The sequence below is a fragment of the Rhamphochromis sp. 'chilingali' genome (genome assembly GCF_963969265.1).
Source record: "Rhamphochromis sp. 'chilingali' genome assembly, chromosome: 8".
Classification (NCBI taxonomy): Eukaryota; Metazoa; Chordata; class Actinopteri; order Cichliformes; family Cichlidae; genus Rhamphochromis; species Rhamphochromis sp. 'chilingali'.
This window is the reverse complement of record NC_137935.1, coordinates 9,132,677-9,159,988: the sequence shown is the minus strand read 5'-3', so window position 1 is coordinate 9,159,988 and position 27,312 is coordinate 9,132,677. Positions and strand designations below refer to the sequence as shown.

Genomic DNA, 27,312 nt, shown 5'->3' with positions numbered 1-27,312 from the left:
CCGAAATGGATTAAAAACAAACAAACACAGTGAGTATTAAAAAATGTGAGTTTGGAGGGTAATGAAGACGTGCAGAGCATATTCACTCCAGCGCAACCCAGGAGAGGGAGACAAAGCTCTTCTGCACTCACATTGATACAGCTGGACTTCTCATTCCCTTATTAATGTGGATATTTTGGAGTAATTCAACTATATTTGAATGTATATTTAATAAAGACCGCTAGTCTGCTTTTGGCGTGTTTAAACGAAGTAACTTGCTCACATATCTTATTGCAAGTTCTGCTGGGGACATACGCAAAGTCACGTCTAATACATAAATAGCACCACATTCTTTTACTAAATGAAACTGAGCGTTTATCCGACGCGACATTCTTTTTCCACCCAGAATGACACAAACCACGTCCATTTAAAACCTGGCTAACGCGTTCCGGAGGAGAGATATCGACCAATTGGCTGAGTGGAGGGCGTGGCTCTCCTTACTCCAGCTAGGCAGGAGTATGAAGTTTGGACTATCAGTGCACAGCTACTGTGAGAGAATGGTGCACCTCAGTGCTCACAGGTGCGTGATATTATCCAACTCCGATTTTGTACTCTTGCAACTTTAACCGAGGTACGCGGTTTACAAGGTTGCATGCACAAAGTTGAAGGTGTTTCCTCTGCAGTTCCACTCTACAAATGGCTTGGATTATTCACCCGCATCTGCACGGGACTGGCGCCGCTCTGATTCTGCTCGCAGTGATTCTGACAGGTGATGTGGTTGCACAGGTTTTTGACAGCTATGGATTATCATACGCTTTGAGGGCTGAGCTGTCAGAAGACACGATATTGGTTGCCAATAATGGGATACGCGTGCCTTTCGGGAGATCAGTCTTCATTGATCCCATCAACGATTTGGTTATCCAAGTTCAGCCCGGTGATAGATGCAGCATAACAGTCCTAGACAACGATCCTTTGTCTCAAAGGCCTGGACACCTGTCTCCGAAAAAGTTTCCGTGTGAATTTGGTCCCAATGACGTGAAGTATTCTCACTTTGGCTCTCGGAGTCCCCCGAAGGATAGAGTGAGGTTACAACTCAGGTACGACACGCAAACGGATACAATTATAATACCTTTTATGATGGAGGTGGAGGTTATTTTTACACAGCTGGAGGTGCTGACGAAAAACATGCCGCTCACTGTTGAAAAACTGCTCGGCACAAGTAATCCCATCGATAAGAAAATTTTAGAATTCACCTATGATAGAAGTGCGCATCAGTGCAAAATAGCTTCCCTCTCCAGTGGCAATGTGCTGCCCAGGTATGGAAAACTTGTGGATGAAGAGAGCCTCGGAACAATGGTGGACTGTGATGAGTTTATTAAAATGAACACCCGTTATCAGCACACTTTCGCTTTGAAGTCACCTAACAGAGATTACATTCCGATGGTTGTGGAATTACATGATAAAGAAGGCAATTTGCTCAAGCAGGAATTTTTCCAGATTCTGGTCAGAATCAAAGAGGGTGAAGACAACATACCTCCTAAACCCAGCTTTGTTGCCATGATGATGATGGAAGTAGATCAGTTTGTAATGACAGCAATAACCACGGATATGCTGGCTGCAGAGGATGTCGAGTCTAATCCTGATGAATTAATCTTCAATATTACATCTCCCCTGTCCTTTGAGGAAGGCTACATAGTAAGCACTGATGATAGGAATTTGCCAATAACCTCATTTTACCAAGGAGACCTCAAAGAGCTGAAAATTGCCTACAAGCCCCCTGCTGTGGATTCGGACACTGAGAGGATTTTCCAGATTGAGTTTGAGGTTGTGGATGGAGAGGGAGCTGTGTCAGATCCTTTTGCTTTCATGATTGTTGTAAAGCCTATGAACACGCTGGCCCCTGTGGTTACTAGGAATACTGGACAATTGCTGTATGAGGGTCAGTCCAGGCCTCTGTCCAGTTCACAGAATCTGGAAATCAGTGATGAGGATAATTTAGAGAAAGTCAAAATGACTGTTATTGATGGCCTGAGGCATGGTGAATTGACTGTTCTTGGCTCCAGGAGGAAATTTTTCACCCCAGCTGACCTTGATGCTGGTGTAGTAATTTATCAACATGATGGCAGTGACACGTACAGTGATAATATTGTTTTCAGAATGACAGATGGCACAAATGAGGTGGAGTTTCTGTTTCCTATTACTGTTGTGCCGACAGATGACGAGCCTCCCATTATAAATGCCAACACTGGTTTGGTTTTATTCAAAAACCAAATGATGCCTATCACCTCGCTTATGCTCAGTGCAGCAGACATCGACTCAGAAGATTCCACAATTAAATTCACAATCGAGCCTCCTTTTTCCACACTGGGACAGGTGATGCTGCGTCAGTCTGAGGCCCCAGAAGACCCATCAACCTGGAAGTTTAATACAGAGGACGAAATGTATGAGAAAGTAGTGACTGAATGGCTGCAGCAGGATATTACTGATGGTAAACTGTTTTACAAGCACATTGGACCTCACAGTACCAGCACAGTCATGGATCAGTTTGTGTTTACGGTTCAAGATGACAATGACCCACCAAATCAATCAGGTCAAAGCTCATTTGACATCAAAATTCTCCCTGTTGACGACCTTCCACCTGAACTGTACCCTGGGGCGACGCTGCAAATGACTGTGCATGAGTATCAGCTTACTTACTTCCGAAAGAAATTCCTCCGTTACACTGACCTCGATTCAGACGATCGTGATCTCAAATATACAATCGTGCAGCCACCGACAGACACAGATGAGAACAGCCCTGTTGTACTCGGAGCTTTGGTATTGACTGAAAATCCAAACACCGAAGTCACAACTTTCACTCAGGCTCAAATCAATCACCACAAAATAGCTTACAAACCACCTGATCTTGAGCTTGGAATTACCACTCATGTTTTGCAGTTTAGATACACTGTTGAGGATGTTTCTGGGAATACTGTAGAAGGGGTTTTCACTATATTTTTAAAGCCTGTGGACAACAAGCCGCCTCAAATAAAGAACTCTGGATTTACTGTGCTTGAGCGTGGCAGACATATCCTTACGAGTGCTGAGCTGGACACCTCTGACACAGACACGGAAAAGAAAAAGATAACCTTCACCTTAACTCAGCCACCACTGCATGGTCAGGTCCAGTTTACATTCATTGATATGACCAAAGGAAATGCTTTCAGTCTAGAGGATATTGCAAATGGCCTAATTTCATACATTCATAATGGAGATGAATCAACAGTAGATTCCATACAAATAGATGTCAGCGATGGGGTGCACATAGTCCCAATTACTATAAAGATCAATGTGAAGCCAATTGATGATGAGGCTCCAACTATAAGTCTTCCTGCTGGCACAATTGGCTCCTACATAGATGTACTGGAAAATGGAGCAACAGAAATCACAAGTAATGTCATTCAAGGAAGAGATGAGGACACAGATGACCTCAGATTAACCTTCATAGTTGAAGACCCGCCGTCATTGGGTGAAATCCTGGTTAGAGGTGTTTCATCGGGCACATTCACCCAAGCTGATATTATTAATGGCTTTGTGGTCTATGCTCACACAAGTGGGGAGATAGGCTCAAGCACAAAGGAGGACTTTTTCAATCTCACTTTGACAGACATGTCTGATGAGTGGACTGTCGGAGGAAATAAGATCACAGGTGTCAGAGTGCATGTCACCATTCTTCCTCTGGACAGCCAGGCTCCAGAGGTCTTTGTGGGGCCGCAGTTCACTGTTGTTGAGGGAGAGAAGCATGCCATTCAGATTCTCCACATAAGCGCAGATGATGTTGACACCCCCAGCGATGACCTTCTATGTACAATCATCGTACAGCCGACTTCAGGGTATGTGGAAAATATTTCCCCAGCCCCAGGCTCAGAGAAATCCAGGTCTGGAACAGCTATTAGTGCTTTCACCATCAAGGACATCAAACAGAATCACATTTATTATGTTCAAAGCATTCACAAAGGAGTCGAGCCAGTAGAAGACAGGTTTACATTCAGATGCTCTGATGGCATCAATTTCTCTGAAAGGCACTTTTTCCCCATCTCCATAATCCCCTCTAATGATGAAAAGCCAGAGATTTACATGAGAGAGTTTGTGGTTATGGAGGGCATGAACATAGTTATTGACACTCCCATTCTGAATGGTGCTGATGCTGATCTCCCCTCTGATCAGCTGACATTCATCATCACCAAACCCCCCAAGCATGGATTTATTCTCAATCAGCTCACTACTGGCACCGTCCCTGTGTCTAACTTTACCTTGGATCAGATCAGGGAGGCCTCCAGCTACGTGTATGAGCATGATGACTCAGAGACCACAGAGGACAGCTTTGATATTGTTCTTACAGATGGAAAGTTCAGTGTGGAGAAAACAGTCATTGTTATGATTATCCCTGTGGACGACGAAACCCCAAGGATGGCAATCAATGATGGCCTTGAAATAGAGATAGGTGATGTGAAAGTCATTAACAGCGATGTTTTAAAAGCTACTGATCTGGACTCTGAGGATAGCACGCTAACATATATAATTCGATACGGACCCAGTCAAGGGTATTTGCAAAGAGCGACGCCTTCAGGGACGTTGCAAAATATCACAGTTGGAATGAATATTACACAAAGCGAGGTGGATCAGGGTCTGATTGTGTACATCCACAATGGACAAGAGGGAATTCGAGACCTCATCAAGTTTGATGTGACTGATGGCATCAACCCTTTGATTGACAGATACTTCTATGTTACAATCGGCAGCATAGACATGGTTTTCCCTGATGTGGTCAGTAAAGGTGTATCTCTTAAAGAGGGTGGCAGGGTTACTTTGACAACAGACCTCCTCAGTACCAGTGACCTCAACAGCCCAGATGAACACTTAGTTTTCACAATCACCCGGGCACCAGTCAGAGGACACCTGGAGTGCACAGACACACCTGGGATGCCCATCTCATCCTTTACACAGCTCCAGCTGGCTGGCAACAAAATCTACTACATTCACACATCGGATGACGAAGTGAAAATGGATAGCTTTGAATTTGAAGTGACTGATGGCTATAATCCCGTGTTCCGCACTTTCCGCATCTCCATCGCTGATGTGGATAATAAAAAGCCTGTACTGACGGTACACAGTCTGGCAGTGACAGAGGGAGAAAACAAACTCATCACACCTTTTGAGCTAACAGTTGAAGACAGGGACACCGTTGACCGTCTCTTGAAATTCACAGTCACTCAGATTCCAGTTCATGGTCGCCTGCTCTTTAACAACACCCGGCCTGTCACCTCATTCACAAAGCAGGACTTGAATGAGAACTTGATCAGCTACAGGCACGATGGCACAGAGAGTACAGAGGACAGTTTCTCCTTCACTGTCACCGATGGCACTCACACAGACTTCTATGTCTTTCCCGATACTGTATTTGAGACCCGAAAACCTCAAATGATGAAGATTACCATCCTCTCCGTGGATAATGGTGTACCACAGGTTCTGGTTAATAAAGGTGCTCCAACACTGCGGGTTTTGGAGACAGGCCACTTAGGCTTTGTGATCACTAGTAAGACCCTGAAAGCAGAGGACAGAGACAGCATTCAGGACTCTGTGACCTTTAGGATTACTGTAGCCCCAAAACATGGCTACCTTATCAACCACGCCAGAGGAAATGCAACTATCAACAGCTTCACGCAAGGTAAGAAGGCTGCTCTTTAAAACTTTTCAGTCCTGTGACATTCTGATGGATTTGCAATCTCCTGCAGTAAAACTCACGTAGAAGACTTTTCAAAATATTCGGAGCAGTCTGATGTGAATTTAATCTTACCCTGCTTTTACTTAGACTTTTAAATGGCCTTACTCCAATGGTCTTAAAAATCATAAACTTTTTGTTTTCACTCTAGAGAGCGCCTGTTTACAGAAAGAAGTATGCTAGTGCCTCAGGCTGACTAGTTCGCTCTGGAGGAGAGCATTTTTCAAACAGTGCCTAAAACATTTCACTTTGGAGGAAACTTAGGGTGGTTTGTGCTTTACCAGAGGAATATAACAGTAGACAAGAGAATTACAGACGTGATGATAAATAATGTGAACATGCAAACATGTCAGAGGGAGAGAGATGCGGTATTCTAGCTCCCAGCAAATCACTGGCTTTGTAAATAACATGGTGCAGTACAGAAGTTACATTTCAAACAGACCAGAGGGGTGTCTTGGTAATGGTAAATATCAGGATAGCAGCCACAGTCAATATTCACGTATTCCCTGCTTTTATTTACTAAGCCACTGTGAGATGCTTTCCCCTAGAGGCCTGTTCAATATTTCAAGAGTTCTCACAAGAGTAAACAGACAGTAAATAAAGACACTATCTCCTGGGCATTTGAAAGTTTAGGCTACACATTTGTATGCATCTGTCCCTTTGAAGGGAGATATTCTGACATAAAATATTGAACGCAGCAAGTGGAAACTTTGCAGTTTTTAGTGCTATAAGGAAGCTTGTCTAGCACCACGCTATCAAGATGGCAAGCAGACAGACTGCTGTGATGGCATCCCACGAGTCAAGCTGGTCTTAATGTCCGGCATCATTCAAGAGTCTTATTTGTTTACAGCCCTTTCAGGCAGTTCTTTTTGCTCGGATTCCCCTGGTGCTGTCAGCGTGCACATTTAGGCACACAGGCACAAAGACACTGACAAGTAGATAGGAACAAACTGAACATATTTTGTTAGTTGTTTTTGCCAAATAGCTGATGCAAAATTTTGTGAGCAGGATTTTTCTTGTACTTATGTAAATGTGCTCTTTTTCAGCTGAAATTGACGACATGAGCATATGCTATATTCTGAGGGATGGGGACAACGCGACAAACGACATCTTTCATTTCTCCATTGAGGACAGCGGTAAGTTCCTCAATTTAAACATCCACTCTTGGAGTTATATTGAGTGATAGCCGTTAAATTTGAAATGAGTCTGTGACACGCTCACTTTTGAGGATGTTACAGTGAATTTGTCACGCTGTTGCTGTTTAATAAATTCAGATTTCTCTAAGAAGGGTAAGGCTTGAATCCACTCAACAATGTGCCTAATTAGGCAGAATTACAAATCAAAAGGCATCTGCAAAGATTGCAGAGATTTCCATTATTTCAGCTTAAGTAAGTGAGATAACAGGCATGCAGTGAAATAGAAGGAAAGATGTACTGTTTCTGGGTAGCTTCTGTTTATGCTCTGGTGAATTTCATTCCACCAGCATTTCGGAGAAAAAAGGAATATTAGATCTTTTACGCCTATTAAAATTTTATTCAAATATTTATTAGTATATTCATTAGTTTGTCCTACTGCAAATGATGCCATAGGTAGGTCAGTCTTTTAGCACCTAATGTAGTCGCTCATTATTTTTTAGAAAGTAATGATTGATTTAGCCAGTTACTAATTAGTAGAGCTGTAGATATGTAATCAGACGCAGGCTCTGTGAATGGTTTGAGGCAATCATGCCGGTGTTGCCGATTAGCAGAAGCAGTGTGCCTGACAGTGTGTCCTTTCTGCTATCCTTCAGCTGTGATGAGTGAGCACAAAGGACGGCTCTAATAGGGGCCCTGTTTTCCCACAAGCACCTCGGCGAGCTCCCATTCTCATTTCTCATTTTCCGTGCCTTCGGTTTGATATTTGACAGGTTAAAATCAATCTCAACAGGTGGATGGGGCGCTAATAAGAGATGACTCAAATGCAGGAGCTGGTACTGAATATCAGCAGTTGAGCCCATGCAGATTTTTTTGTTGCTGAGTGAGGGCTCAGTCCCTTATTATTGTCTCACTTGGGCTTTCTTTTTTTGTTTTGTTTTAATGGATCTCTGTGGGCCTCTCTTCCTCTTTGTCACTTTCTTTCTCTGTGTACCTTGCTTGATGCTTGATGACACACATATCCCCACACTGGTAGTTTATCTTCCAGACTGGCAATTAGATTCACTCCTTTCAGCGCTCACTGCGAGACTTCAAAACAGCTTTTGTCTTATTCCGTCCTCAATCATAGTTATGTCCTCAAACAAAACAAAGCATAAAATGGCAACTATCAGATACAGTGCACCTCTCTAAAATGTCATTCTTTGATATGAAAATTGTACTTTATAGTGGCACCTAAAGAGCTTAACAAATTGATGAATGATCTCATTGGATGGCTGATCCATAAGGACTCACCACGTACTGCAGTGCAGTTTTTGAGGCAATCAGTGAAGATTTTTTTTTTTAATAAGATTTAAGCTGGGCTGGTGGCTGCCCTAAATCCCTAGACAGAGCCTGCAGCTCTTTGAACAGCCGTGTTGTGGAGGAGCTGAATGCCGTACACTGGCACACAGCTGCACTATGTCATGTTCAGCAGTGGAAAACATTCTCTTTCTCGCTTCAAGTTCATTGGGAAATTTACCAAATGCACTTGGCAATGCTATGAGTGTGAAAAGTTGCTTTTCATGTTGCAGCTGTTCAGTGAGATTCCACGGGTTTATGCCAATAGTTGTGACGAACTGTGAATGTAGTCACATTTTTGAGTATGCGCCTGCTGCTGACTTCTGATTACCATAATTTGTGTGCTTAAGCGTGCTGGTCATTGTTTAAACAGCACATGTGCAAAGCTATTGGATTTATTTATTTACTGTTTTTCCCTCTTACAGGTGAGGTCATGTATTGGGTTTTAGTACACCACACAAAGGCCTATAGGATTTCTTCTGGTTCCATTGTCAGTCCAAACATAAAGTGACTGTCTGCACTTATTACAGGGCAGTACGCTAATTTACTCCCGGCATGTATTCTCACAAAGGAGGATGAATGGAAAAGTAAAGCCATTCATTGTGCTCCATCTAAATACTTATGGCAGTCTCACTTCTAACCACAAGCTTGCTTTAATTGTAGAAGCTGACATCATAGTTTTCCTAATAGATGGGTTGTCTTGTTAACCAGGGTACAGTGTTGGATTTTAATCTGAGCTGCCAGAGCGTCAGTTCCTCTTTGCAACAATGTATTTTCTGACTTCTACATGTTTCTAATTGTAAATGGTGAGTTCAGAGCCCAAATGTGAAACTGTGCTAGACCTGACTCGCTCTCATCCATTGTGTAGCACAGTTGTATTAGAGTATCGACTAAAGTAATGACCTGTGCTTTAAGCAGGCAGATATTTTGTTTACCTTGATTAATTATGTTTGTGCAATTTAGGCGGTTTCACTTGATTAACTCGGCCACATAAAGAGAGGAGATGGGCTTTTTACTACAAGTAAAAACAACTGGGCCACATCCCAAAGTGCTTAGCATTTGTAATTAGTGAATAGAGTTTCTTACAAAGTACAACTTTTAATCCTGTTAGTGTATAAAAAACAGAATAATATTGAATTTACTTCCAAATTATGCTGCATTTTATGTGCAGTGGTCTACAAATGATTTGTGCATTTTTTTTTAATCTGATTTATTTTCCTCTTGAATTTCTTTAGCATCTTAAAGTTGATACTGCTGGCTTTTAAAGCTGCATTTATTGATTGATTGATTGGTAATTTATTTCAACATGTGAACAATATACAAGTACATTTAGAAAAGAAATGAGAGAAAAAAAATATACTATACAAATTACATACAAAAAAACATTCTGATTAATTTACATGTTGAAAGGGAGTGGGAAGAAGTATACACTTATTTAATCCCACCCCTGTCCCATAAATTATCAGTGAATATTTAGTCAGCTTCCTTACTGATATAATTTGTAATAAAAATAGTGAACAGATTTCTGATATACTATATACTATAATATCACATCATGAATTTTTTGTTTGTTTGTTTTTAAATAGAGACATTCACTTAATTTAAATATTTTCCTTTTCTTTATAGATCGAGAAGATCATATTTTTATAACTCTTTTTGAACAGTTTTATGTTTGGACATTGCTTTAATTCCATATTCAGTTTGTTCCATAGTTTCACTCCTTGAACAGAAACACAAAAGCCTTTTCTTGTAGTACGTACCTTCATTGTTTTGAAGTTACAAAAACCCCTTAAATTATAACTTCCTTCTTTCAAAAAAAACATACTCTGAATATTACCTGGCAGTTCTTTATTTTTTGCTTTGAATAGAATTTGTGCTGTTTGGAATTTCACTATATCGTCAATTTTCAATATTTCAGACTGCAAAAATAGTGAGTTTGTATGTTCCCTATAACCTGCATTGTGGATGATTCGAATTGCTTTCTTTTGAAGAGTAAAAAGTGAATGTAATGTGGTTTTATAGTTATTGCCCCAGACCTCTGCACAATAGCTTAAGTATGGTGAAACCAGTGAACAGTAGAGAATATGAAGTGATGTTCTGTCGAATACCTGTTTTGCCTTGTTTAGTACTGCAATGCTTCGTGATACTTTGGAATGAATATATCTTACGTGAGCTCTCCAGTTAAGTTTTTCATCTATTATTACCCCCAGAAATTTATTTTCACTGACTCTTTCAATATCAACACCATTTATTTGAATCTTTGCATTAGTATTTAAACTACTATTTCCAAATAACATAAGTTTAGATTTATTCAAATTTAATGATAATTTGTTTTTATCAAGCCAGAACTTCACTTTACTTATTTCATTAGTCATATCCTCCAATAAATTCTGCAGATCATCACCAGAGCAAAAAATGTTTGTATCGTCAGCAAAGAGAACCACTTTTAATACTTTGGACACTTTACAGATGTCGTTAATGTACAAGTTGAAGAATTTTGGACCCAAAACTGACCCTTGGGGTACACCACAAGCAATGTCCATACATAAGGAGCAACCACCATTTATTTTCACAAACTGCTTTCTGTCACTTAAATAACTCCGGACCCAATCTAAAACTACCCCTCTGACACCATAACGTTCCAGTTTTCTTATTAATATATCATGATCTATAGTGTCAAATGCCTTTGTCAAGTCTATGAATAACCCAGCCACATATTGCTTTTTGTCTATGGAATTTGTGATGTATTCTATTGAATCTAATAGTGCCGATGATGTTGATCTGCTTGATCGGAATCCGTACTGACTCTCAGTGAGTAGTTTATGTTTATCTATAAATTTTTCCAGTCTGTTTTTAAACAGTTTTTCAAGAACTTTTGAGAATTGAGGTAGTAAAGAGACAGGCCTGTAGTTTGTGAAATGGTGTTTGTTTCCAGATTTGTATAGAGGTATAACTTTTGCTATTTTCATTCTGTCTGGAAATCGACCAGTTTGAAATGATAAATTACAGATGTATGTAAATGGTTTTATAATAGCCTCAATGACTCTTTTAACCACTATCATATTTAAGGTGTTTTTGCCAAAAAGGAGACCACAGGATGAATGTTACCAGTGATGCTTGTGTATAATTTTTTGTCATCCTTGTCAGAGCTTTAAATTAATCATTCCAAATGACTAAATTCACACATTTTAACTTGTAGAGATGTCTGCTGTTTTGAAGAAACTGTTGCCCAAATGGAATGTCGATTTTTTCGGAGGGGGGGTTGTATCTGTGTGCCTGTATGTGTGCTGCCCTTGTTATTCTAACTCAGTTAATTGTTGTGTTTTGATGGACTCCAGCTCTCCCCTTGTCTCCTAGGGATTCAGTTGCATTCAGGTGAGCTTACCTGAGCACACACGAGCCCTCGCATTCCCAGGCAGTTGTTTATGGAGCTGATTCCCTGTCTGCTTCCAGCCAGTCAGTCAACCTCACAAATGTTCTTAATGACAGACACAATGTAGTACTCTTTGTTTTTTATTCCAGGCGCTCAGTGCATTTTTATTTTTTATTTTTATTTAAGTGAGCTACAAAAAGGCAGCAAAAGATCATTAATAGTTTGGGAAAAGAAACGTATTTTTAAGGTCAAACTCTGCAGGCATGCACAAAATGTCCATGTTTTCCTCATTTGACTAATGAGACTCGTTCGCTGTAAGAAGCATAGAGTATGTAAGTCAATAATTTCTAGTGAAATGGGTCAGCAGTGAAAAGAAAAATAGAATCACTTTCTGTCTGGAACACATTTTCTCACATGGAAAGAGACAATAGGGTGCATGTCTGCAGAGCCCACCTCTACAAGCGTGTTTTGTTTGTTATTTCTTCTTCGTGTAACAAGATAAGTTCAGGTCACCGTGCATACCTCGACCTAATAAATCCTCCAAACCATTTTTCACCTGCAGTAACATCTGATATGTATGTTGTCAACATAACTTCCATGTTATCGGTGTGTAATCTCTTGTGACAATGGGTGCATACTCCATCTTCTTTGTCTCCCCTCCTAATTCCAGGCTTGGGGGGGGGGGATTATCTTACTCCCCATTGCGTGCTAGAGTACAACAAAAGTAAGTGTAGAACATGCACTCACATGCAGTTGTGAGGTTAGTATAGCTATATGCTATAATATCCCCATCACCGCACAGGAGATGACTCTGCAGTTTTGCAGCGTTTCTAGCCTGCTATTAATGAAACTGTCTCTTCTATACTTTCTTGTGGGGTATAACATTCCTCTGTCCTTGGGACCACTGGTATGAATCATATTCATAAAGTATGCTTTAAGCTTCAGCAAATTACATAGCTGGTCTCGTTGTAGTGATAGTTTAAAGGGGTTTCAGGGTGTTCGGTTTTCTTCACAGTCCAGCTGTGCTGCAGACAATAAAATAGGTGAAGTCGTTTTATTGTTATGGAAAAAGCATTTACTGATAAAACATCTGGGCTTTGATTACAGAGCTGTTCCTGAGGCACAGCTGCTGCACTTTGGGGCTGAAAAACTGAATTACAGAATGGATTTAGACTAATCATTTTAGTTGGAGAGTGATTTGCGTCCCTTATGTCGTCAGCAGCTAACTTTGTGTTATAATTTTCTCACTAGTCTGCATTGCAGTTATATTTGCAATGTTTACCACCCAGCAGCAGCCTTCTCTATTCAGCACAGCATAACGAGGTGTATGTGCAAGTTTGCTTTCCTTTAATGTGTGTATGAAGCGTAGAGACGACTTAAATGAAAGCATATCCGCAAAGAGCTGCTGCGACTAACCAAACAGATGAAAAACCTGTGCTCATCTGTGAGGGGATCAAACATTCGCTGTTATCTAGCAGTCTTGAGCCAGCGAAATACTTTAAAAAAAAAAAGATTAAAATGCTTTTATTGATGATGAAAAGATGATAGTAGAATTCTCCGAGGCAGGAACGCCTAAATATGTTTCAAGAGGTTTCATTGTTCTGAAATGATTTAGGCACTGAATAAGCCAATGAATTCTCTTTTTTTTTTTTTTGTTCAGATTTCTTTGCCCAAGTCTGTTGGATCACTTTCAGGCCGTCTGTTAGTGCTGTGCCTCCTTTTTTTTATTGCTGTTCATTTTGCTCCTGAGTGCAGATTACAGCTCCGTATTTACAATCTATATTTAGTCCAAAAGGCATATTCTGCTGCCTCAAATGCATCAGAAAAAGAGAACACCAAATCCATTAATGATAGATAATGATTTGGAGCAGCCATGACAATGTCACATTTATTTTTCATTGTGGTGTTTGTGCTGATTACAGCAAAGAATGTGGGTGATTTGTTGCTTAAACATCTAGGGAACTTACTGATTTATTCTGATCTGCTTTAATTTTCCCATTAGAAAACAGAAGGGAAACCCTGTTTGATGATTTTGCTCTCTCTGTCTTTATGTGCTGCCAAAGTGTATGTTGCCAAGGTTAACAAAGCAAAGGCAAATTCCCAAAAGTATAGAAACCTCAGGCCCAGGCTTGTTCTCCGAATGATGATGTGTGTCGTCATTGCTGCCTTAGGTTATCAGTCTAGCAGAACTGAGATTCCTCTGGTGAAAATCCCCACTATGTGGAAAAAAAGGGTTAAAGTTTGTGTCATCGGGTTTTAGGACGGCCCCAGACAAATTGAGTCATACTTAAAATAAATATAACAGGGGCAGAACAAAAAGGAAATAAACTTTAGGTCAAATTAAACTATTCAGGAATTTATTTTGCGTTATTATGTCACAATATAAAATATCACTTTCTTTTCATGCTCTGCGATGTGTCCTGTGTGATTTTTGGCCTCATGAAATCGCCCGATGGGACTGTTTTGACAAACAGCAGGGAATCTGAGTGTTTGTGATGCTACAGTTGCTGCTGTAACAACTCTCTTTTCACAGGAGTAGAGCTTTTGTTCACTTTTGAAAAATCACTCTGGATAATGTGTTTCTGGCCCCTGAATCCCAGCAGTGGACCAGAGCTGCTCCTCTCCGCCCTGCCGCATGATAAGCCACTGACAGCTGGGCCGAGGCTGTAGTGTGTCACAACTCTCTCCAGCTATACTTGGGTTTCATGATTGGAGCCCTTTGCACGCTGCACCTCCTTTGTACACATTTTTCATGCACGTTCACATTCGCGTACACAAAGCATTGACCGTCTTTCCATCACTGGGCCAGCTGTCTGATTTCATAATCAGAGATGAGGCTGGCGCTGCTAAAATGTTTCATCAAGATGCTTGGCATCAGCTACAGTTTCATTGATAACGGCTTTGTCTTTGATTTCAAGCTGTTGTCTCTTTTGATTAGAGTGCTGTGATGTAGAGCAGAAACAACACCAGCTTCTTTCATTGTGATATCATCAGCATATTATTGAGGAGGGACAGAGGGGTTCAAGTTAGGGGTGCGAATACATCACGGATCGGTTGCACTGGTGATAGACAGATTAATAGATGAAGTCAGGCAGGAGTCTCTTTGGACTATATTGTTTGCAGATGAGATTGTAATTTGTAGCGAGAGTAGTGGCACGGTGGAACTGAGCCTGCAGAGGTGGAGGTATGTTCTGGAGAGAAGAGGAATGAAAAGTAGTACATGCAAGACAGAATACATATGTGTGAATGAGAGAGAGAGAGACGGATGTAACAGTGACCCTACAAGGAGTAGAAATAATAAAAGTGGATGAGTTTAAATAGGTGAGGTCAGCTATCCAAATCAGACCATGTACACGGGAGGTGAAGAAGAGCGTATTGACATGGTGGAGTGACTGGAGATGAGTGTCAGCTGTGATTTGTGATGGATAGAAGCAACAGTGAAAAGGATGGTCTGATGGTAGATGTTTGGTTTAGAGACAGTGGCACTAATGAAAAGACAGGAGGCCAAGCTTTGGAAATGAGTGCATCAGAGGGACAGCTCAGGTCGAGTGGTTTGAAAACAAAGTTAGAGAGGCAAGGCTGAGATAGTTTGCACAGGTGCAAGGGAGTGATAGTGGATATATTGGACACAATATGTTGAATATGGAACCACCAGGCAGGAGGCAAAGTGGAAGACCACAGAGAAGATTCAAGGATGTAGTAGAAGGAGGACGTGCAGAGCGTTGGTGTGACAGAAGAGGATATTAGGGACAGGGTGAGGAGGAGGCAGATCACCCGAAAGAATAAGAATAAGAATAAGTTTAGTATATAAATATGCAAGGGAAATATATACCGTAGAGAGGAACTGAAGATGATACGCATTTAGACACAGATTCACTTGAGAAGGTTTTTATTTTCGCACATGGTAGGAGTGTGTCTCTGGGCTCTCGTCTCATGAAAGGTGCTGATGAAACCCTTTGGGAATTCTGATCAAGCTCCCACTCACCATCACCTCCTTTCTATAAGTGTAGCCTGATACTCAGGATATGAGGAGTCATCGTGTGGAGAAATGGATTGGGAGGTGGGGGGGTAGTCATAGGAGATGAAAGATTGAAGTGCTTTGTTGGTCCCTGTATTGGTGAGGGCAAGGCGTCAAGCTGCTTCCTGTCGCCTGTAGCGACGGCATGAATGTGCTGATGTGCACTTCACTCTCTAAACACTGCCTGTGTTGACAAGGTGTGAGAGCGCAAATGTAGTAGGTAAACTCTGCATGAATTCAGCTGGATCTACATATGAATATAAATGATTTAGAGTTTGCTATAGATTTGATTAGCCGTGAAGAAATGTTATGTAGTCAGTAAGTATCAAGCTTCTCTCCATTTCAAGGAATGTATGACAGCCTCAAACTATGGTTATTTAATTCAGACAACATTCCCGTCGCTCACTTCATCTATTCTCTTATATTTTTTTACAGAGCTGAAGGCAGTGCATATCAGTATTTTTCCACTACTGGTCAAGTAATATGTCCCACCAAAAGTTGCATTTGATATGTGAATCAATTCTTAGTTATTTGTCTTACATTGCATTTTCTAAAATTTGTTTTGGCTTATATCAGTTTGAGAAGCACAAAAATAATTCAAAGACAACCGTGGAAATGTCCAGCACTCAGATGAACCCTTCCCCCCATTAAGAAAACTCAGGAATGTCTTGCTGCCAGAAATTAACTAGACCATGCATGGGCTTATCTTGGTTTTCCAGCACATGAGCTTGGAGTGAAGTGAAGAGTTACATATTAGCAAGAAAATGGGACAAGAGACAGAAATAAAGGCCAAAGGAAGCAAGTTGAGACAACTGAGCAGTCTGGTAAAGAGGTTGCATTTTACTGCTTATTTTTTCAGGCGACTGGCTAAAGCCACTATCCTCGCCACCAAACATTACTTCAAACGTGATCAGTGGTTAATAAGTCATATGTATGAGCAGAAAATATGGTGCGATTAAAGCTTCGAAACATCAGGTGCAGATTTCATTTCAACTTTAAAAAGAGGTGATAATGTTTTAAAGAATATTCAGTGTGAAATTTAACAAAGCAATCTGAAGGTAAGAATGACATTTCTGCTCTCTTGTAACTCCAACATTCATCTCTTGTCCTTCATGTCTAATAGTTTTCAGTCTGAAAAATATTCAGATTCATTACATCGCATTACTTTATTCCATTCCACGGGATGCCAGGTAATTGTGCTCCCTACAACACTGTGTGCTTTTATGTGGTAGCACACAACACAGTGGTCTCTGAAGAGAATAAATTTAAATGATAGTATTATGCAATGTGGTATACTCCGAATAGAGGTCTTGCAGCACAGAACTCATCCATGCAACGACAAGAGTATATCTGACTTTGTACCAGAAGTCGGTTTTCATATCATAAGGTTCACTGTCACCAACAATGACTTCCAGAAGCTATTTTGACAATGATTCAAAGGCCAGAAAAAAAAAAGAAAAATCCATTGGATTGCCTAAATTAAATATTGCATCCTTAGAAGTACTCTTCTTTTAACATGCCAGCAAATATTTTTGAACCCAGGGCTTGTTCTGCTGCACAGACTAATCTTCAGTCCAATATTAAAAGGAGAAGACAATAACAACACTAAGTCCTTAGACATTTTCTTCGCTCTTTTCATGAATGCAGAACAGCATGCTTATCTTTAAAATGCAGGTTTGCACAGTTCTACTCAATGGCTTCTTTTCATCCATCATAAACAAAGGGCCAACAGTTATTTAACACTTCTTTAGGAATTACCATTTCAGCTTTTTAGGGAGCATTTCGCTCCAAGGCAAACGCTTTACTACACGTGAGGATTTGCAAGTAACAACTGTGAAATGCAGCTGAAACATGTTGTTATAGCCGAAGCCAATGGAGGCCGGCCCAACAGACTCGAGAAATGCCCGTCTTTATTAGTATGGAGCGCATGAGTCTGGGGGACTGGGATGGGGTTTTTTATTCTGTGGTCTCACACTGCTGCTTTCAGCAAACAGTCCACCATTATTCGGTCTGACAAGAGAGCAAACACTGAGCATTCAAGGGTCAAGAAAAAGCACGCCCCCCCCCTCTCTTTGTCAACTCCTGTCTTCCTGCATCCTTATGTTTCTTTGTTTTCCCTCCCATATTCGCACTTAGCCTTGTACCTCCTTGTTATTTTGCTACCTTTGTTCTTCTGTTCAGTTGCCAGCAGTATTTGAGAGTTGGGATACATTTTGCATATCGTTAGCTTCATAGCATAATTGCCTAAGTCATTGACTTAGTCAAATGACTTAGGCAATTATGCTATGAAGCTAACGATATGCACCTGTAACAATGTAAGCTCAGGCAGACACATTTTCTTCTGCCTGAGGTTGAGGCTAAGATAAGCTCAAAAGGCATGTTATTCTTGTATTCTTTACAGCATGCTATTTGGAAAGGTGTTTTTTTTTTTTTAAATAACTCCATGTAAACGAAACTCAAAGGCTTGCTAAAACAATTTTTGGCACCAGCTTCACTTCACGCAGCTTTTTCAGCAGGTCACAGAAGATTTGCACATCTACCTCAGCAGCTTATGCGCCACGGTGTTCATACTGTACATAATTGACTGGTAATGAGCAAAGAACTCCTGATTTGAAATCCACTGTGACCTTTACTTGTGAATGTTGAAAAAAAGCCCTGTAGTTGCTAATTCAGCCTTTTGTTGTAACTTCCCTTGCTATTGAGAGTTCAGGCTTATGCTCCGTAAACCGTGTGGCTGACTGTTAATTAAGACACTCGAGGCCACGTCCTCTTCGACAGGCTGGAATGCTATTCAAGGGCAATCAATGAATACTTTGTCTGAGCTCACCTATACAATCAAAATATACAAAGCCCTCAGAAGAGGCTTTGATACCTCTTTTGGAAAGAGATATCCTTCAGAAATGTGATGCACTTTAAATTCCCTGTGTATTAACTTTCATGGTTAAATTTCTAAACATTTGTTAAATCTTTATATATTGAAATTTATAACTTGAAATCTATGTCGATCGTGATTTTGTTACGCACTGTATTTTCATCAAATATAAGAAAAATGTAGAAAGTATTAGCCGTAAAGCCATGATAGAGGTCCTGGGCACTGGTATAGCTCACCCATATGCTGAAAGACTACTGCAGCGGCCTGGGTGTCCTCACTTTCCTGTCTGTTTTACTATCCTGTCAACATGCCTAAACACAAAAAGTACCTCTAAAACTATAGAAATAAGTCCTCACCTTGAGTGCTTGGCACAGTGCCCCATGTTGTAAAATCACAAAGTGCAGACATGCACTGCAGAGTTGGCTTCATGCTGCTTCTTAAGATTTCTGGAAATATTCTAATTGAACTAATATTTCCTCCCAAGGCTAATAGGATTGATATAAAAAGCCTGAATGTTTTCATTTGCAGTATGAGATGTCAGTGGTTTGTAAATTTTAGAAATGGTACATTTGTCTATTGTCAGGATAACTGGAAATTGGAGCTGCCCATGCAAGTCTATACTCTGAACTTGATAACTCTTTAAATGTTTTCATAAATAATTTATGAACTTACATATTTGAGAATAATAAACCTTTAAATGATGGCAATAATTTGCTAACATTTAATTTGTAAGATGGATGTTAGATTTTAATTAATTGTCAACATAACTGCCAACATATAAATGTATAAATGATCTGAATTTATACAGGCAGATTTGTGACTTTGAAACTGGAAATACAGTAGACGTTTTACGACGGATGTTTTTATTCCAAAAATGTATTCTTACCAGTTATTCTCATGTGTCTTTGTGATATCTGCACCCACAAATGACATCATTTGTGGCAGTGTGTGAAGACACTGGAGTGTGAAGAAGATTCCCAGGGAATGGGTGACCTTTCCCTACAGTCACATTGAACTGTACTTCCTCTGCCACATTTCTTTCCTGGGGATGAATAAAGGAGCCTCGTCTGAAATAGGAGCTCTGGGAATTGCTCATTGCCTTTTTACACATGCGAGTGGCTCACTGTGCAGTTTCCACAACAACCTGGTGCTGCAATTAGGAATCAAAAAGTGTAAACAGGATGACTGCTTAAAAGGATCCTTAGTGTCAAGAACAGGGTAGAAGAGAGTATTGAAATCATGATGTTAAGTGTTTTGAATTTCATTCTGCAGATGCTGGGTAGAATTTTTTTTTAATTTTCAGATACTTGTGAGGAGCTGATAATTTGATTCTGTTTTGATTTTGTAAAATGTTTTATGAAACTAAAAAAAATGCCTTTAAGTGTAATCCAATCATGGCCAACATAGTTATAGTTGTCACCCCATAAAGTCTCAGAGCAGAGATGTAATGCAATAAGGAGACATTAACCTTCTAAACAGCTTTAAAAAAAATCAGGATTTAGTCACTAAGGACAGGTAATTCTAACTGCTACACTTCAAATTTGGAAAGAGCTCTGAGAATTTAATCACCTTTGGGTTCAGATGTTAATCTCGAAGAACTTTCCCTACTGAGAGCAAAGCATTGCTTGCTTTAAGCCTTGCATGGCTCTCTGACCTGGCACCTTTGTACAAAAGCACCTCTCGCCTTTCTTTCAGCATTCACAAATCTTGCCCCAGAGTGACCACAGTGTGTTGGAGTGGACACAGAGGCAACAGCAGCCAGAAGGGACGCTGCTGGAGTGGCCAGATTTATGGCAGACCAGTTCCCTGAAAGTCTGTGCTTATAGAAAAGGACCTGTGAAATCATAACCATTCCAAATCTTTCAAGCCATGGCCAGCTCTCCACTCGTTACTGTGCATACAAGGCTTAGGGAGATTAGACCATATCGCTCTCTCTCTCTTTCTCTACTCTGCCATGTGCTTTTTTTTTCTTTCAACAGGATTATTAAATCCCTTTTCCCTTAATTGGAGAGGTGAAAAGTATGCTGGTATAGTCTCACACACCATGGACCTAAAAGCAAAGGTCATTTTATAGGAGATGATTATATAACATGTTTGCTTTCCATCACAGAAATTAACCATTGAAAGAAAATTAGGTATTGATTTGTCTCTTGACTTATATGTTCTCAAAGGCGACATTGCCTCCATTATGCAAATTAATTAAAGACGATTATACTAAAATCGCTAAAACCCTGGTTTCATAAAATCGATTACACACTAGAGATAAAATAAATAGCATGATTACATCTTTGAGGACACATTGGATTCTGATGAAATTTTAACCTACCTGTAAGATTGAGAAAGCAACCCAAATTATTCAAAGCAATTTTCAGTGTGACCATAAATATTCACCAAATGTAGCCAATTACCTCAAAGCTTGATGGCAGCCTGATCATTAGATGAGGTGTCTTGCTAATGATCCACATGTTGAATAGACAGACTGATTTACACTTACCGACATTTTTTGATGCTAATTAAAAGATGGCACGAACAGTAGTTGGGGTTTTTTTTGTTATTGTTTTTTTTCTTTCTTTTTTTTGCTGCTGGTGATTTAAGAAAAATAGGACTGCATGATAATGTTTTAGAGGCACTGATTAATAGTATGAATGAATTTGGTTTAGCAAATTGCTTCAGGAGACTTTATGCCTCGCACTGCAGGTGTGGAAACATCATTTTGTTATCCACACCAGCGCAAACAAATGAAGTGTAGAAAAACATTATCTGTGCAACACTGAAGCAGAGTTTGTAGTTGGAAACATCTGCATATGAAATACATTTGAACTCATTCCTTAAATATTTATTTCTTGGCTTTTCTCCAACATATAAATGCATAAAAGTCAAATAAAATGTTATTCTGCACTTAAACATGCTCTGCCTTCAGTCTCTGATAGCTGTACAGAGCTGTGAAGTTATACTTTACAAGTTATTTCATGCATTTATTAATAAATTAAAAATAAATAAATAAATTGAAAAGCTCTTGTGGCTTTTTCTTGTAGTGGGGTCTAATTGCACTCGGAAGCTTTGAAACACAACTAACCAAAACACTTAAATTACTTTGCAGGTTTGGTGCACAATTAGTTATCGAGCTATATTTTTATTAACATTGCAGTGCTGATATGTGCAGAATGAAAGAGAAGGAGGATTGATTAGCACAGACTGTCTGTGTTGACGTTTCATGTTCCTCATGTCCCTTTTGGAGTTCCCTCAGGTCCTTTGGCTTCTGCTTCCAAAATCTGCATCTTAGATTATAAATTAGCCACGTGCATGTAAGATAGACACAGCTAGTGCTTAAATACACAGAATAAAATGCGTTATGAATATGAGTGAAAAGGTGAATGTGGCTTATAGTGTAAATTGCTCAGCAACACCTCAAAAGCACTGTATAAATGCCAGTCTATTCCATTACATGACAGTGAATTTAGAGTACATTTATTTTTAGATACATTTTGTCTTTTGAGTCTAAAAGGATTCATCAGTTAGTCCCAGTTTATCCTTCATAATCAGCGCAGTGCAACTCTGTGGGCAAAGAGCCGCCTATCTGTCTGCCTGGCTGAATCCATGGGGCACTCTGGCCTGCAATGCTTGACGGTGACCAAATAAGGGCTGACTGCAACATGTATGCAGGGAGGAGACCATTTTGTAAGTTGGCACAGTGCAGCCTTTCACATTCTTTGGCCCCACTCAAAAGGCTTCTGTCCTTCATCACGCATCCACTATGTGAACGGACAGCAGCTACATGAACTGTACAAGAGGGTTTCTCAGATGGTTCATGTATGAGGTTGGCTGTAGTTAAGTGCTTGTTTGCAGAGTCTGACAGTTATCTCTAATATTTAGAGTGACATCCACTGCCAGCGCTTAAAGGCATACTGTGAAACTAACAAAGACAGAACAAAGGCAGTTTGTCAATCTGGTGAATTCATTAAGATTATCCAGGAAAAATAAGGATAATGTGGAAATATGGTCTAATATTAAATCTAAGACTAGCGCTGCAGAGCAGACCCAAACATAAGTGATACAGATATTCACTAAATTCTGTCTCACTACTGTGAGACCTAGTTAAAGATTAACTTGGATGTTTTCCTTTGGGCCTCTTTGAAGTGGAATTAGTCCAACCCCTGCTTATCTTAATTAGAAAGAAATCTAGGGGAGTGAAGTGGCCTTCTGGAAATGAGCACCTCCACTCCCTGAAGCCCATACTAAAGCTTAACAAGACCTTGAGGAACGCTAAACTTAACGTTTTCTAATGTCATTCTGGGACTCTACCTATAATATACTCTGGTATAAACTGTGAACATAAATATTTTTCTTCTGATGTTTGAAAGTGCGGGTCAGTGCTGTGTCGTCCTCGGTCTCTTATGGATAGCGAAAGTGAATAATTAATAGAGCTTGTTCAAGTTTGTGAATAACGCTGAAGGTGAACAGGTGTTTAATGTGAGTGATCCTGAAAAAGAAGGGAAGAAAATCCTCCTTGAGGCTCGGTTTGTTGCGTAGGCACTTTTTTGAGTGTCATGTGAATACTTATGCAAAACAGAACATGAATTGGTGTGCATCTGACTATATTCTGTTCCACTCTCTAGCTGAATATTTTAGTGTGCAAATAATATGTTACCTTCATTTTCTATACCTACATAGACTCTATCTAATGTAAGGTTCAGATAAACAAATGGTGGCAGAAGACTAGCCAAAACCTCTGCTTCCATTGCTTCCGTGGAGAACAGGCGCCACAGCTCAGAGATCACACACACAGTGTTTATTGGTGGCATGAGTGACATGCTGCTGGCTTTAATCCAAATAGTGTAGGGAGGCCCTGTCATACATAGGTCACCTGTCTCCAGAAGAATAATGCGGAACACACAGGAAGCAGAAAGCCTACACTGTGGTAGACCTCAAGAATGTGTGTCAGGTTCCCATAGGATGTTGTACTGTCACTTAATAAAAGTTACGTGTTACATATGTAATATTTGATGTATTTTGCCAGCAATAGTTTTCTTTAAAAGCATGTTTTCTCTGCACACAGAATTTTATATTTTAAATGATGTTGTTTTTTGTACTGCTAGTGTACTGAGAAGCATAACAGAGCTGAACAGCTTGATTTTATTTGTTCAAATTTAATGCCACATTGACTTCCCAAACAGCTTTTCACTCAGGAATTGCCATTTGTGTCCTGAGATCAGTGATGGAAATTTTGTCATAATGTGGTGCAAATGTTTTGCACTTACCTTGTGAGCTACTTGATCTCATCATCAGCACCGGTGGCTTTGCCTACTAAAACAGAAAAGCGAGGTGTTCCACAGTGACATAGTGCCTGAGCAGACAAACAAGTGAATGCTAACATTACAAAATGATTAAATGTTATTACACTGCCAGATAGACCTTTTGATCAATATTAGATAGCTACAATTTTCATATTTAAGTATAATTTAAACACAGAGGGAAATCCACAGTATTTGAACTTTCAAAACGTGATTCTGAATCAGAATGAGGTGAGAAACAGCCGTGCTTTGAAGTTGTGTGTCAACTAAAGGCCATTTTTTGTGTGTCAACTAGATATGCCTGTTGTCAAACAGAGAAATAAATACTCAGAGAAAATCTGCTTTCTACTCAAGGTTCACAGTTCAGTCCTTTCCATCTGGATCTGTAATTTTAAGGAACCTCAGCATCTGTCTTGATTTGTCTTCTGTCTTCTTTCGGAATTTACTGCATTCTTTATCTTCTTAACTTTAAACACCCTGTCTGGTTGAAAACATCAAAGTAAATCAGTGTGTTCATTATATTTTAATGACATAAATAATACAACAAGTTTTCTATGAGATGAGGGAAAAATAAATATTTTTTGCTACTTGTCCTCATGCATCACACTGACTTTTTATACTTTCAAGCAGTTAATGCCGCATATTGTCAAATGGGTATTTAACACATGGGTATTAAAGGCCTGGTGTTGCTCAGTGCGAGAAAACATGTACAATAACATCCAAAGTAACAGGTGCAGAGAATATTTAATATGTGCGCGCACCCACTCAAGCATGCACAGAGTCACCGAACCTCATAATGCATGCACCCTCACACATAATAAAACACCCAGGGTGAATGTATATAGGTTTTACCCTTCACAGTTAGGAAGGAAATGGACACAGCAGAGTGGTCTGCTGGACGTGACAGATTTACTGGCTGTACCGACAAGAATAGGGAGGAGTTGAGACTCTCAGTTGTGCCTAACATCTGCAAAGGCAGCACTTTAAAATCTCTGAACAATGTCCCTCCTGACAATTTCACTTTTATATCACTACTTTCTGAACTGCCAAATGTTCTGTGGCTCATGCATCTCCATCTCACCATCCTCAACCATTACAGCACCAGCCAGACAATTTAACTGTGCAGTCTGGTGGATGCATTTGGATTTTTTTATTAACCTGTGTTTCATTATTTAGACTCCCAGCCATCGCACTGGAAATGACCATATTAAAATGCGTTCCTGTATGAGTCCGTGCGTGCATGTGTGCCCATTTTGGTCTGCCGGAGTTTGTGTATCTGCGTTTGATGCCTGTCTATGTGGTTCTGCTTTGAGTCTTTACGGTCAAATAGTTGCAGACATGCCCTCCAGGACTATAACGTCGCCCTTTGAGTGCAGCTTCAAAAGGCATGGATGAAAAAACCCAGTTCAGACAAGAAACAGACACCTTTTATCTTAATCAGAAATGAAGCAATTAGATGGCACAAACTGTTTTCCTTTTGCGTAAGGGCTGTGCACACCGCATACCCCTCACTGAGAGCAGGCTAGAAGTCAAAGTCAAAACCTGGGGGTATGCAAGAACCCATCCTAATAGAGGGTATTGAAATTTCTGTATCACCTCTGAATCAAAATGATGTGCCCATTTTTGGACCATTTAGTCCTGGTTAGGGTTTTTAATTCGTCTTCTTCTGTGTTTCTATATTAGGATTTCTCAGTAGTCCTTTTTGAAGAAAAAAAATAAACTTTTTCTTTTTGTAACAGGCGGCAACAAACTGAAGAACCAACAGTTCCGTCTGAACTGGGCTTGGATCTCCTTAGAGAAACAACACTACGTGGTGAACGAAGAGGCCAAGTTCCTGGAGGTGGTGCTGAAGCGTAGGGGCTACCTGGGAGAGACATCATTCATCAGTAAGCAGATTTTACATCAAGTCACTTAAAATGTCCTTAATTCATCTTAAATGTTACCAAAAAGCAATGAGAGGAGTTGAATATGTTCATCTTATCTTAACAAAAAATGTTCCCCATTTTCTGATTCTGGATATTTTCAAAATAATAAAGGAATAAATGCTGAACATGTTACATGTTTGTGCATTCTTTGGTCAACCACTGATGATTTGCTTGCTGCTTCGCTCCAGGATTAACTAAAGATTAACTCACCAAATTCCACAGAGTCTGTTAAGTTGTTTTGCAGTTAAATTCAAATACACAGGGAAGCAAACATATAGCCCTTGTTGGAAGATATTCACTTTCTCAACACCCGTTTGTTTAAGTCTGTTTACTTGAGTGTCGCAGGCCACCATATCGTCAAGCATTCACCGACTCAAAAGCCCACACGAACGCGCATTGTTATATTTCAGGACAATTGCAAAGCTGGCCTAGATAGCCAATAAGGTCACACGGGTCGTGACCTTTTACCTCTCTTTTCTGGACGGTATTTATGTTCCAGTCACACAATAGCAGAGGATGTTCCCTCAGGGACTCTGCATGCTCATGAGAAAGGTCAGCTGAAGTTAGAGCCTATGGAGAGGTGCCACTGCAAATGTTAGTCGAGGCAATCTAGTGTACAGAACTAAACGAGCAATAACTGTTAACACTGTTTTTTAAAAAAGAGCTGCTGTAAGCATTTATGAGTGGCAGGAATTCTTACAGCTGGCACTAGTAGCCTGTTTTAGTGCTGCCATTTATTCTGTCCATAAAGATGAGGTGTAATTAAATGGCCTCATGCTGAAGGTCAAACCCCATAGGATCATTTACTGTACCGTCACTGCAACTTCGTACGCTCAAGAGCCCCCAGACTAATGAAACATCTCTGAGGGGATATGCAAATTTTACTGACCTTTACAGTGTCTCACACTGCACGGCATAACTGCTCTACCTTAGGGACTCAGTGAAATAAAAATATAATATCTTTATATTATAAAGCTAAATGCCATAAAATGTATATGTTATGTAATGTTATTTTATGGCCTTTTGCGCTTATTAGAGAGGTGCAGTAGAGTGAGAAAAAGAGGAGGAGAAAACTTGCAGTGAAGATGTGATACATGTGGTAGATCAGAGTAAGAAGTAAATCTAAAACTTATTACAAGATTTAATGTAATTTTCCTGTTCACGTTGATAAGATGCAGAACAAAAGATGCAAAACTGATTGTGTGTGTGTGGTAACCCAATAGTGATCTGTCTGTGGGATGATTTTAAACAACAAAGTAAAATATTGTTTATAAGGAGGTTGGGCAAACAATCAAATAGTTGCTGTTTGCTTTGATTTTCTGGAGCACTGGTGCTGATTTATTAATGACTTCATTATCAATTAAAGAAGTTCTCCTTTGAACTTTGGATGCACTGTTTTCATTGCCTAAAGAAAACAAGGCTTGCATTATGTCCAAAATTGCTGTTGTGTTATTGGTATTGCATGCTAAGGTTTTAAAAAACAAGTTTTCTTGTTACTGCTGCAGCATTAAGGTGGATGATAATGGACGGGAGAGGATGATGTACCTCTCCGTAGAGGGGTACAGGCAAAGCTTGCCATCGTGCTTTTATGATACCCAGAAAAAATTACAAGAACTAAAAGC

General features: G+C 39.9%; 1 protein-coding gene across 2 annotated transcripts in view; it reads left to right on the top strand.

The window, feature by feature from the left end:
* Nucleotides 1-504: 504 nt before the first annotated feature.
* frem2b (FRAS1 related extracellular matrix 2b) overlaps nucleotides 505-27,312 on the top strand; it is a 53,583-nt gene continuing 26,775 nt past the window's right edge. For both annotated transcript variants that reach the window (XM_080889216.1, XM_080889215.1), the window contains exons 1-3: nucleotides 505-5,686; nucleotides 6,787-6,876; nucleotides 25,505-25,651. In XM_080889216.1, coding sequence (XP_080745342.1) covers nucleotides 676-5,686; nucleotides 6,787-6,876; nucleotides 25,505-25,651 — 5,248 coding nt within the window. In that variant the 5' untranslated portion in view covers nucleotides 505-675. The remainder of the gene's footprint in view (nucleotides 5,687-6,786; nucleotides 6,877-25,504; nucleotides 25,652-27,312) is intronic.